The sequence below is a fragment of the Saccopteryx bilineata genome, chromosome X (genome assembly GCF_036850765.1).
Source record: "Saccopteryx bilineata isolate mSacBil1 chromosome X, mSacBil1_pri_phased_curated, whole genome shotgun sequence".
Taxonomy (NCBI): Eukaryota; Metazoa; Chordata; class Mammalia; order Chiroptera; family Emballonuridae; genus Saccopteryx; species Saccopteryx bilineata.
Window position 1 is genome coordinate 44,311,623 of NC_089502.1, and position 14,048 is coordinate 44,325,670.

A 14,048-nucleotide genomic window follows, 5' to 3' on the forward strand; every position below is an offset into this window, starting at 1 on the left:
TCTGCTGTGCCACTGCCTGGTCAAGCCCATTTCATGTATTTTTCTACATAGCACTTATGTCTTATATGCCATAAAACTTAATTTGAGATGTCTTAATCCCTAACCCTGCAGGCAAGTACAAAATCTGCTTAAAAGGTATTCATCATCTTCAACAGTTTAACTTGTGTTTCTGGTTTTATTCTTTCTTGTATTAAAAAGAGATCCAGCCTGACCAAGTGGTGATGCAGTAGATAGAATGTCAAACTGGGACGTGGAGGACCCAGGTTCGAAACTCCAATGTCGCCGGCTTGAGTGTGGGCCCTAGGTCGCTGGCTTGAGCAAGGGTAACTCGCTCTGCTGTAGTCCCCAGGTCAGGGCACACAAGAGGAGCAAGCATCTGCTTTCTTTTTTTTTTTTCTTTTCTTTTTTTTTTTTTTTTGTATTTTTCTGAAGCTGGAAATGAGGAGGCAGTCAGACAGACTCCCGCATGCGCCCAACCGGGATCCACCCGGCACGCCCACCAGGGGGCAATGTTCCACCCCTCTGGGGCGTCGCTCTGCCGCAATCAGAGCCATTCTAGCGCCTGAGGCAGAGGCCACAGAGCCATCCCCAGCGCCTGGGCCATCTTTGCTCCAATGGAGCCTTGCCTGTGGGAGGGGAAGAGAGAGACAGAGAGGAAGGAAAGGGGGAGGGGTGGAGAAGCAGATGGGCGCTTCTCCCGTGTGCCCTGGCCGGGAATCGAACCCGGACTCCTGCACGCCAGGCCGACGCTCTGCCACTGAGCTAACTGGCCAGGGCCAAACATCTGCTTTCTACCCCTTCCCCACTCCTCCCCCCTTCTCTCTCTCTTTCTCTCTTCCCTACCCACATCCATGCTCGACAGGCTCTAGTGAGTTGGCCTCAGGTACTGAGGACAGGCACTGAGGACGGTGCCATGGCCTCCACCTCAGGTGCTAAAAAGTGGATCCTACTGTATTTGAGCAACAGAGCAAGGGCCTCAGGTGGGCAGTACATTTGCCCTTTAGTGGGCTTGCCGGGTGGATCCTGGCCAGGCATCTGTAGCTCTGCCTCCTTTCCTTTCACTAAAAAAAAAAAAAAAAAAGGCCCTGGCCAGTTAGCTCAGTAGTAGAGCATCGGCCTGGCGTGCAGAAGTCCCGGCTTCGATTCCTGGCCAGGGCACATAGGAGAAACGCCCATTTGCTTCTTCACCCCCCCCCTCCTTCCTCTCTGTCTCTCTCTTCCCCTCCTGCAGCCGAGGCTCCACTGGAGCAAAGATGGCCGGGGTGCTGGGGATGGCTCCTTGGCCTCTGCCCCAGGCGCTAGAGTGGCTCTGGACAGAGCGACGCCCCGGAGGGGCAGAGCATCACCCCCTGGTGGGCAGAGCCTCGCCCCTGGTAGGCGTGCCGGGTGGATCCCGGTCGGGCCCATGCGGGAGTCTGACTGTCTCTCCCTGTTTCCGGCTTCAGAAAAATACAGAAAAACAAAACAAAACAGAAAACAAACAAAAAAATGCCCTTTATTGCTGAAATTGGTGGAGGAAAGGGTTAGAGATGAGGTTAGAGAGGTGAGAAGGGGGATTCTGTAGGGCAGTGGTCAGATTTGCCCAGGAGACAAATCTGGCTTGCTGTCTCTTTGTAAATAAAGTTCCATATAAATTCTAGTGGAAGAGAGAGAGACAGAGACAGGCAGACAGGGAGGGAGAAAGATGAGAAGCATCAATTCTTCGTTGCGGCACCTTAGTTGTTTATTGATTGCTTTCTCCTGGGGCTACAGCAGACTGAGTGACCCCTTGCTCAAGTCAGCGAACTTGGGCTCAAGCTAATGAGCCTTGCTTAAACCAAATGAGCCTGCGCTCAAACCAGTGACCTCTGGGTTTTGAACCTGGGTTGTCCACATCCCAGATGGATGTTCTATCTACTGCGCCACTGCCTGATCAGGCCTCAGGCTGTATTTTTTTTCTTTTTTTTTTTTTTAACCAAGTGCAGCAATGAATATTGTCTTCAGGTTAGTCCCAAAAGATGATTGCCATCATTTCACTCAGGCTGTATTTTTAAAGACTCACTTTACTGCGTACACATTATACCTTAATAGAAAAGTTTTAAAAAGACAAAAATGCACTATAAACATAGGTAAGACAAAAGAGACAGAATATGAGAAAATAATTTGCAACTGTACAGCAGACAAAAACTTATTATCCATTAGCAAAGTAATCCTATAACTTAATTAGAAAAATTAAAAGATATAATTTAAATGTAGCACAATAGGGGGAAATGGGCATATATATATATATTTGTTGGAATGTAAATTACTACAGCTTTTTCAGAAGATGATTTGTCAATATCCAATTTCATTTCTAGTTATCTGTCCATTCAACAGAAACATTTAAACATAGTGAGAACATATATGTATATCGTGATGATGTTCAGCCCTGGACCTAAAACTGAAAGAAAAAAATAACTGCATAAAAGTACAAATTACCAATTCGCATGGGAATGATTATGTACATAATCGAGTATCTATACTATGGAGGAATGTATGAACAGATGTACATTAAAGATGCTTAAGATAAGTGGAAATACCAAATTTCTGTTTCTCAAAGATACACACCAAATGGTTGACAGTTTGGAGTTTTAAGAAGGAAGCTGAAAGCATAAGAAGAGGTAAAAGGGTTTTTTAATCCTGATGCAATCTTTATTAAAAATTTCAAACATATAGCAATCCTGAAAGAACACCAATTTACCCACTTCTAGATATTTTATAAAAATATTACTATATTTGGGTCTTACATTTTTAATACAATATGCTTTTTTAAACCTTTGGATGTTTTTTAGCACAGGCACATTGTTGTAATTAAGACATGCTTTCAACAATGAATAGATATTACTTTCATAATCAGAAAAATGAAATATATTTTAAAAATTCTTATTCCCCTCAATTCTTGTAGCATTCCATTTTTTCATTTATAAGTTCAATTCTAAAAATAAAAAAATGCTAGCACTTAAAAGAGTAATGCACTACTGAGATAAAAAAATCACTCCATTATTTCACCCCTGACATCTTTTATTTAAAATTTTTTTTTATTCATTTTAGAGAGAAGAGAGAGAGAGCGAAGCGAGAGGGGGAGGGGTGGAGAAGCAAATGGATGCTTCTGTGTTCTGTAACTCGGAATCAAACTCAGGACACCCACAGGCCTGGCTGATGCTCTACCACTGAGCCAAACAGCCAGGGCCCATCCCTGACATCTTTTAAAGCTTGTTATTTAAATCATCCTTTGCTACTTATTTTTATAACATCTTTTCCCCCCTTTTCAACTGGATATTACTTTAATTGTATATTTTATACATAGCTATCTTTTCACTTTTAAGTTTGTTGCTGTTACACATCATTGTAAGATTATCTATGGTCTACATTAAAACCCTAAATTTTTTTTAAATCTGAAAAGTAGTAAATGTAGAATATTATTTTTCTCCCTCCAGTACTTTCACCTTTATTTTATTTTTTTGCATTTTATTTTTCCCCATTCTACACATGTATGTGCCTATAGTAATATCTTTCCTTTTACTTCCATCTTTTAAAGATAAAACATATTTTAAAGCAGTTGCTGATGACCAGCTGGCATTTTCAGGTTAAATTCCTATTTCTGATACAGAAGAATTGAACTTCTTAGATCAGTATTACTCATGGTCATAAGAAACATAAAAATGGGAACTCCAAACCTTCCCACAAAATCACACATTCAAGATGCTGTTATTTACATAAGTGCTACCCTCAAAGACATGAAAATGGCTTTTCATTAATGTAAATTATTAAAGAATAAATCACAAAACATGCTTTTTGAATTAAGATTAAAACACGCAAAACCACAAGTATTTACAACTTTCAAGCCGAATTCAACCCTATGCAAGCAACACTGCTAGTACTATTTCCACGACTGGAATGGAAATGACATTAAGATTAATTCCACTGGACAAACCTATAATGAACACACGAGGACTACTGATAGCAACACCACTATATTTGCCAAATCAACTTTAAAATATATTCAGACACTTCCTCAATGGCCACTTATACAATCAAACAAGACAAGGGCTGTGCAAATTTTATTAAGCAAGTGTGTCTTGGTCACTCATGAAAAATTGTCTACTATCACTCCCAATAAACAATACTAAAGCACTTTTGTTTCCTTTCCTATTAAGGTAAGCACCTCAAAACTACTGCTCACAAAAATCAGGGGACATTTCAAAATGAATATGAAGTGATAAAACATCCCCCAATTTTTGTGCGCAGTATATTTTACCCCCCTCCTCGTCGTTCCCTCCAATTACTTACCATTTAAATTGTATTCCTCTGGTTGCTTGTCGTTTAACCAGATATCTCCATATGGATCTTCGTTATTCCACAGGGCCAGGTAATGGCTCTTCCCGCCCCGTAAAGGCCTCTCCGGTATCTCTTCATGCGCACTATTTCTGAAGGGAGTTGCTAAAGAAATGTTGTCCAAGGTCTCCCCACATTGGATGTTATCTATGCACAGTATCCCTTGGCCTATACGTTTCTCATTGTAAAGACATGAGACTCTGGAAATTTTCATTTCTATGCCGACTTTAAGAATATTTTTATATACAAGAAAGTTCAGTTTAGGATCAAGGTAGCACTTCTCCTGGTACACTCCGTCGGAGATCGTCACATCATAGCAATAAAGAGGAGGTTTTGGTATCCTATCCTGCGGCTCATCCTCTAAAAGGTACCTTTGGACGGCCAGCACAGCGACAGGTACCACCTCCGACGGAGTGACCCACTGAAGAGGAGAGTCGGTTATTTGCTCAAGAACCTTTTGGATCCAGGACGTGGGCCCTTGGGCACCGGCCCTTCGGATCACTCCTCCCGGGACGCAAGCCCGATTTCTCTCAGGGTTTTGCGGGTCCAGCCCGGAATGTGACGGGCCGGCCTGAGGCTGGTCTAACTCACCTAACATGGTGGGGGTATTGCGTACCTTCTTCACTCCCCAAAGCTAGTTTGCTGTGTCTGAAGCTGAGAGACTAAAAAGCCGCGCGCTTCAGCGACGACAAACGTTAGTCTGCCCCCTGCAGACTGTTGAAAGCTCCGCTGCGGGCTAGATATAGAGGCTGCAGACTTCCCGCGCGCGCGTCAGCTCTCTCGCCCCACCCCCTCGCAACGCCTCATGCTTGGCTCTCTTCCAATTTTGAGGCACGGTTACTAAGCATACTGTGTGGTCCTCCGACCTGTAGCTCGCTTGATTGCCAGCGGAGGAATAGGAAGGGAAACATTGGTTGCCATGGTTCCCAAAGCGTAACAAGGGGAGGGAGAGGAGCGTTCCGTGGCTTTTCCAGAAAGGAGCCTGTGGTGATACAATGAAAGAGAAAGTGGCTGGAAACGGGGTGCAAGTAATATCTCAGGGTTATAGGGGTTTAGGCCTTGGGCCAGGAATAGAAAGTAAATTAGAGTTGGTTAGTATACATGAATGTGATAACATGGATTTTCTGTAGTATGATTGAAACCAGATAATATATGCACAGTCTTCAGTACAGTCCTTAGCACAAAAAGTCCTCCAGAAACGTTAGTTGCTATTGCTGTTATCATTAGCACAATTGTAGTGGCTATCTTAGTGCAGGATGGGTGAATTAATGATTAAGGGCAAATGAAAACAGAGAATTATAGAACTGACTTGGCAAAGAGCTGCCTTTAGATTAGATTTCTTAAAATGTACTTCTGTTTTATACAATACATGGCTTAACATATAGCTAAGATATAGAATTTCAGAAACTACATTTCTAAACTACGAATAATGTATATGGAATGAATGTAAAGTGAAAAGGCTGGTAAGTTTAGTCAGCACTGGAAATAAAACATGTTTTATGTACCCAGACATACCAGTATATAGAGAATATAGAGATTGCTTTATGAATTTATTCCAAACATCGTTATAGGCTTGTTTCGATTATATTAATCTCCATTTGCTTTCATTTCATCATTATATAATCACTATTTATTAAGTCCTTACTATGAGATAAGCACTGTTCTAGGCCGCAGGGGTAACAGTACTTAAGCTCATTTCATCAAGTTTCTCATTGCTTGGGGTGAAAACACTTGTCATTATTAATATTTAGCTAATTCACTCATTCTACACGTATTTATTTTTTTTCTTTTTAAAATTGAAGTTATTGGGGTGATACGCTTTAACATAATTATACAGGTTTCAGGTGCTTAATTCTATAACAAAGCTCTGTACATCATACTGACTACACACATTTCTTGACTACACACATACTGACTACATCTGTTCTTGGCCTGATACAGTTTAGTTATGGAGATCAAAACACATAATAAGGGAAAAGGGAGTGAAAGAGCCATGAATTAATATTTTATATTATAGAGTGTGATTAGGGAACGGCTCTATATGAAGAAATCGAACAGAGTAGAAACCTACAGGAAGTGAGGGAGTGGGTATGAAGATATCTTAGGAAAGGGCATTTGAATCAGAGAGAACAGTAAAAGCAGATTTTATGAGACAGATGAATGCTTGATATTTTCTTTTTTTTATTTATTCATTTTAGAAAGGAGAGAGAGAGAGGGGGAGAGAGAGAGAGAAGAGAGAGAAGGGGGGAGGAGCAGGAAGCATCAACTCCCATATGTGCCTTGACCAGGCAAGCCCAGGGTTTCGAACCTGCGACCTCAGCATTTCCAGGTCGACGCTTTATCCACTGCGCCACCACAGGTCAGGCAATGCTTGATATTTTCAATGAAATGCAAAACCCAGTGGAGGGAGAGTAGAATGGTAAGAATTGAAGTCAGAGAGGTAGCAGGGCTCTGTAGGCTTTCCTCTGTTTTGAGAAGAGTGACATATTTCAGCTTGAGCCTCACTTCTTTCATGAAGCCTTCCATAACAATTCATTCTAGAATGAACTTTCTTTTTTTTTTTGAATTTTTAAAAATTAAATTTATTGGAGTGACATTGGTTAATAAAATTATATAGGTTTTAAGTGTACATTTCTATAATCCATCATCTGTATATTGCACTGTGTGCTCGCCACCCAAAGTCAAATCTCCTGCTGTCACATTTATTTGATTACATTCACCCTTTATTAACTCCTCTTGATATCCCTTTGTCTGGTAACCAACATACTACTTTCTGTGTCTGAGTTTTTGTTTGTTTTTCTTGATTTTTTTCCCACTTGTTGCTTTCATTTTTATATCCCACATGAGTGAAATCATATGGTTTAAAACTTTTTCCGTTTTACTTATTTTGCTCAAGATCCATCCATTTGTCAAAATGGCAGTAGTACATCTTTTCTTATGGCTGAGTAGTATTCCACTGTATATACTTACTACAACATTTTTATCCAGTCATCTATCAAAGGAAACTTTCATTGTTTTCATTTCTTGGCCACTGTGAATAATGATGCCAGAAACATAGGGATACATACATTTTTATGAATAAATGTTTTCAAATTATTTGGTAGATATCCAGAAAAGTATTTTATTGTTTGGGGGTTTTAATTTAGGTCTTTGATAATTTTGAATTAATTTTTGTGTATCATGACAAGTAGAAGTCTAATTTCACTCTGTTGCACGTGGTTTTCCAATTTTCCCAGCATTATTTATTAAATAGGCTTTATTTTCTCCATTGCATGCTTATTTTTTGGCTTTTTTTGTCAAAAAGTATTTGTCCATGTACAAGTAGGTTTATTTCTGGACTCTCAATTCTGTTCTATTGGTTTCTGTGTCTGTTTCTGCTTTGTAGTATAATTTGAAGCAGAATGATCTTTTTTTATTTGTATCCCCTTGTATATATCACTCATTTAACATTTTTCACCTAATACTTTGTAATTAAAAACAAAAATTCTTCAAAAAATTTATTGGGGTGACATGGGTTAATAAAATTATATAGGTTTCAGGTGTACAAATTATGTAATATATCATCTGTATATTATATTGTGTGTTCACCACCCCAAGTCAAGTCTCTTTCCATAACTATTAAACCCACTTTACCTTCTTCTACCTCCACCACCCCTTTTTTCCTACTGTAAAAACAAAAACTTCTAATGTGTGTAGCTTGTTTTTCTTGCTCAGGGTTTCTCATATTGGACATTTACAACATTTTGGGCTAGAAAATTATTTGTTGTGGAGATGTCCTGTGTACTGGAGGATGCTTAGCTGTATTCTTGGCCTCAGATCTGGACAATTTGTTATAGTGCTCTCTGGAGCTTAAAATGCTCAAAACAGGCAAGATAATACTGTTTTTACTATTAAAACTCTGGAGAGCACTACAGCATATTAAGTAGTGATGTTCTAATAAATTGAAAACACTGTAAATGTATCATGAATTTATTTCATTTGTCCACTAAATTTGGTCCTGATGTCAGCCACATTGATTTTCCTCATCTTTAAAATTGGACTAATAAAAGTAGGTACAATTTTTGGAAAATTAAGTTAGTATATATAAAGTGCTTAAAACAATGTTTAACACATAGTAAGCATTTAATAAATGCTAACTTGTTACTATTATTCTAAAAGGCAGAGATAAAGGCATAACATAAAATTATACAATTCTAGAGCTATAGGGAGTCATTTGATAACCACTAGTTCAGTGTTGGTTTTCTTCCTGTAATTTTCTGAAGTGAGAAACTGGGATGCAGAGAGACAGATGCCTGCATGTTCCCAACTAGAATCCACCAAGCAAGTCCACCAGGGGACGATGCTCTGCCCATCTGAGGTGTTGCTCTGTGGCAACTAGAGCCATTCTAGCGCCTGAGGCGGAGGCCATGGAGCCATCCTCAGTGCCCGGGCCAGCTTTGCTCTAATGGAGCCTTGGTTGCGGGAGGGGAAGAGAGAGAGAAAGAGAGAAAAAGGAGAGGGAGAAGGGTGGAGAAGCAGATGGGTGCTTTTCCTGTGTGCCCTGCCCAGAAATCGAACTTGGGACTTCTGCATGCTGGGCCAACCAGCCAGAGCCCAGTGTATTTTAAACAGTGGCTCATGAGGCATTAATAGGGTCATGAAGTCAATTTATTGGGTCACAAGAACCAGCAATTCAAAATATGAAGAAGAATAAAACAAAATTTCAGAGTGCATTACACAGGGTAAGGATAATGTTTGCTTCATATTTTAATTTTCAGATTTATTGGTGTGTGTGTGTGTGTGTGTGTGTGTGTGTGTGTGTATGTGTACTGGGTTGTGATGTAAAATGTTTTTTTTTACTATAGATTGTGGCCAGAAAAATTTAAAACAACTGTTATAATTCAAACCTTTTTTATTGTTATTATAAATGAAGAAATTGAAGCCCAGAAAAGGTGACTAACAGAACCAAGATCACGCAGCTTTAAGTGACAGCATCAGAACTACTAGCCAAGTCTCCTGACTACTAAGCCAAAGTGTTTTTCATGAGATAAAGTTGTCACTATGGATTTGTTTATATTTGGGGATTCTGGATTATCTCCCAAATATATCCATTTTTATTTAAAAACCCTTGTTTTGGTTGGTTTCATTTTGGTTATTTTTACGTGAACAACTTTGTTTGATATTCTCATTTAACTGTCCTTTTATTGATTTTTTGCTTGGATAGGCAAATTGTTGTCATTCCTTGACCTTAGACAATGGGCATTTGAGGTACACTTGTAGATTCATGGAATTGGTAAAATTATGACAGTGTGGGTAGAGATGTGGAGGAGGAGGAAAAAGAAATGGCTTGACTGGTTGGTGCTAAAAGGATTTGTAGAGTTCAGATGCTATCTCAAAGAGTATTTCGTTAAGCTCTCCAACATCACCACGGAAACAAAAGAGCCTGATGATGGCTGCCTGGCAACCAGAGCACTAAGACCTCCAGCTCAGTGCTGCCCTTTTCCAACATTCTTCTCTTTCAAAGCTGCTCTTGATGATTTCATTAACTAAATTGCCTCAATATACAAGGATGAGTCTGCATGTTTATAATGTCTCCTACCTCACTGGAATCAGGGATGTTTTTATGTTACTTTTCTATCAGATGCTGAATATGTTTTGATTTATTTGTTGAATATGCATAAACAAAAGTCTCTAACACAAGCTCATCATAACAGCGATTAAGGATTCATCAGTATCCCAAGTAAATGCTTATATTTGTCCCAGAGCCTTTGCTTATTCTGAGCACATATTAGATACATAATGTATGGTTGATTGATGCTTTCTCCTTGCTTCGGTTCTGTCTATTCAAATCCTACCATTTCTCAAAAAGGTCTTAGTGTGTTAGCTTTTTTTCTGATTTTCAATATGATATTTCATAAAATACTGGATTTTAGAATATAGATTTTTATCATTTTCAGTTTATTAGATCTTTGTTTCCTTGTTTATTAGAAATAACGTTACTGCCAATATATCCCCAGGATTCTACAGATTAGCTTATTTCCATTTACCCTAATTTGTCATCTTCATATGACTTATTTAGCATGTTTCAGTGTTTATATTCCTCCTCTTAAGAATTTTTGTTTGGGCCTGACCAGGTGGTGGCGCAGTGCATAGAGTGTCGGCCTGGATCACTGAGGACCTAGGTTGAAACCCTGAGGACACCAGCTTGAGCGTGGGGTAGCTGGCTTGAGTGTGGGATTGTACACATGACCCCGTGGTCACTGGCTTGAGCCCAAAGGTCGCCGGCTTGAGCAAGGGGTCACTGGTTCTGCTGTAACCCCACCCCCCCATCAAGGCACATGTGAGAAAGCAATCAATGAACAACTAAGGTGCTGTAGCTATGAGTTGATGCTTCTCATCTCTCTCCCTTCCTGTCTGTCTGTCCCTGTCTTTCTGTTTGTCTCTCTTGCTAAAAAAAAGAATTTTTGTTTGGGCCTAGCCAGATAACTCAATGGATATAGCATCATCCACCTAGTAAAAGCAATCAATGTGTACACAACTAAATGGAACAACTAAGTAAAACAGAGATTTGATGCTTCTCTCTCTCTCTCTCTCTCTCTCTCTCTCTCTCCCTTCTTTCTTTCAAAACAATGGAAAATTAGTAAGAAAAGAATTTCTACTTGTTGAAATATATAGCTAAAATTTGATTCTTTGTTGGATATCTGAAAACTTGTGTGTATACTGGGTTACTTTAGCTGAAATAAAGCTGGATCACAAAGTCAGTTCTCACTAGGCTATTTGTTTAAAGATTACTGTATTAATTTACTTTAAAAATAATAGCTTTATTGAACTATAATTTATAGAACATACAGTTCACCCATTTAAAGTGTCACCTGTTATATATCCCAAAAACTCAGAAACATTGATACGTAAAGACACATGCAGCCCCATGTTTATTGCAGCATTGTTCACAGTGGCCAGGACATGGAAACAACCAAAAAGCCCATCAATAGATGACTGGATAAAGAAGATGTGGCACATATACACTATGGAATACTACTCAGCCATAAGAAATGATGACATCGGAACATTTACAGCAAAATGGTGGGATCTTGATAACATGATATGAAGCGAAATAAGTAAATCAGAAAAAAACAGGAACTGTATTATTCCATACGTAGGTGGGACATAATAGTGAAACTAAGAGGCATTGATAAGAGTGTGGTGGTTATGGGGGGGAGGGGGGAATGGAAGAGGGATAGGGGGTGGGGAGAGGCACAAAGAAAACAAGATAGAAGGTGACAGAGGACAATCTGACTTTGGGTGGTGGGTATGCAACATAATTGAACGACAAGATAACCTGGACTTGTTGTCTTTGAATATATGTATCCTGATTTATTGATGTCACCTCATTAAAAAAATAAAATTATTAAAAAAAAGTGTCACTTGTTTAATTGTTTTAGTATGCTTAAAGAGTTGTACAAACATTGCCAGAATCTAATTTTAGAACACTTTATCATCCCATAAAAAAATCCTATATATATTAGTAAACATTCCCAGTTCCAGCTCCCTACCCAAGACACTGGCAGCCACTAATCTAATTTTTGTCACTATGGATTTGTTTATTCTAGAAATTACATAAGAGTGGAAACACACATTGTGTCTGGCTTCTGTCACTTGGCATAATGATTTTAAGGTTCATCCATGTTGCAACATACTTCATTATATGTCTTTGGTGAATAATATTTCATTTCATTGTTATATTATTTTCATCACTCATTAACAGATGAGCATTTGGGTTGCTTTCACTCTTGCTATTATGAATAAGGCTGCTACAAATATTAATGTAGGAGTTTTGTGTGGACATGTTTTCAAATATCTTATATACATATCTAGGACAGAAATTCCTGGCTCATGTGACAACTCGATGTTTAAATGTACAAATTTCAATTTTTCTACATCATTGCAAATATTTTCTACTGTATGTCTTTGTTTATTGTAGTCACCCCAGTGGGTATGAAGTGGGTCTCGTTGATTTGCATTTTTTTTTGTATTTTCCTGAAGCTGGAAACAGGGAGAGACAGTCAGACAGACTTTCGCATGTGCCCGACCGGGATCCACCCGGCACGCCCACCAGGGGGCGACGCTCTGCCCACCAGGGGGTGATGCTCTGCCCCTCTGGGGCGTTGCTCTACCGCGACCAGAGCCACTCTAGCGCCTGGGGCAGAGGCCAAGGAGCCATCCCCAGCGCCCGGGCCATCTTTGCTCCAATGGAGCCTTGGCTGCGGGAGGGGAAGAGAGAGACAGAGAGGAAGGGGGGGTGGAGAAGCAAATGGGCGCTTCTCCTATGTGCCCTGGCTGGGAATCGAACCCTGGTTCCCCACACGCCAGGCCGACGCTCTACCGCTGAGCCAACTGGCCAGGGCCTCGATTTGCATTTTTAATAGCTAATGATTTGAACATATTTTCATGGGTTTAAAATCTTCTTTGGAGAAATATCCCTGCAGATTCTTTGCTTTTAAAAAAATTGATTTATTTGACTCTTTATTATTGAATCATGAGAAATCTTTATATAATTTATATATTTTAGATACAAGGTCCTTATCAGATATAAGATTTAAAAATATTTTCACTGGCCATGTGGGTTGCCTTTTCATTTTCTTGATAGTGTCTTTCAAAGAGTAAAAAATTTTAATTTATATGTGGTACTATATCATTGTCTCTCGCCATATCGTGGTTCACTTTTTACGGTGTCACTGTATCACAGATTTTAAAACTGTATATATCTAATTTTGTATTGCAGATTTTTTGCTCTGTTGCAAGATTTTGTGGTATATAGGCATCTTTATATATTTATTATTTTAACTTTTTGTGGTAAAATAAGCATTTTCTAGCCTTAAAAGTTGAAAACAATATAAAAAATATAAAAAGTATTAAATAAAAATATTTAAAGTATTTTAAATCAAAATAAAATACAGATTATACAGCAGATGAGCTGTAATGCTTTTCTTGACTGTGCAGTACATTCATCACATCACCATCACCTTCATCATCATCACTACTGCACAGCTAATTCATCATCTTTATCATTTAATTTATAGTATATTCACTGGTGAGTACCTATATAGAATTTTATATGTTGTTAAAATTATGTAGGCTTACGAGTGTAGAAAGTATTTAGGAGCATAGAAAGTGTTTATAAGAGTGTGGGAAAGGTTAATGACAGTGTGGGAAAGGTTTATAAGAGTGTAGGGAGGGATTAAAAAACTTTAAAATATATATAAATAATATAATAAGTATAAAATCAATACTTTGCATATTTTTGCCTATAGCAGGGTATTCTGGAACCTAACCCCTGCGATAGATGAGGAACCACTCTATGTATGTGTGTGTATGTGTGTGTGTGTGTATATATATATATATGTTTATGTATATGTATAAATATATGTGTGTATATGTATATCTTGATGTACTTGCAGTGCCATATATTTATTTATTTGTTTGTTTATTTATTTATTTGACAGAGACAGAGTCAGAGAGAGGAACAAATAGGGACAGACAAATAGGAAATGAGCTAAGAAGCTTCAATTCTGTGTTGGGGCATCTTAGTTGTGTGTTGATTGCTTGTTTATTGATTGCTTTCTTATATGTACCTTGACCAGGGAGCTACAACAGAGTGAATGACCCCTTGCTCAATCCAGAGACCTTGGGCTAAAGCCAGTGACCTTGAGCTTCAA

At 38.9% G+C, this 14,048-nt stretch overlaps 1 protein-coding gene and 1 non-coding gene across 2 annotated transcripts in view; both read right to left on the reverse strand.

Moving 5' to 3' along the window:
* Positions 1-4,989, reverse strand: part of RADX (RPA1 related single stranded DNA binding protein, X-linked) — a 47,063-nt gene extending 42,074 nt beyond the window's left edge. Inside the window, exon 1 of the mRNA XM_066249702.1 lies at positions 4,309-4,989. Coding sequence (XP_066105799.1) covers positions 4,309-4,951 — 643 coding nt within the window. The 5' untranslated portion in view covers positions 4,952-4,989. The remainder of the gene's footprint in view (positions 1-4,308) is intronic.
* On the reverse strand, positions 1,957-2,018 carry LOC136318063 (small nucleolar RNA SNORD2). The gene has a single exon (XR_010728025.1). It is a non-coding gene; the product is annotated as a small nucleolar RNA SNORD2 (small nucleolar RNA).
* Positions 4,990-14,048: the final 9,059 nt, after the last annotated feature.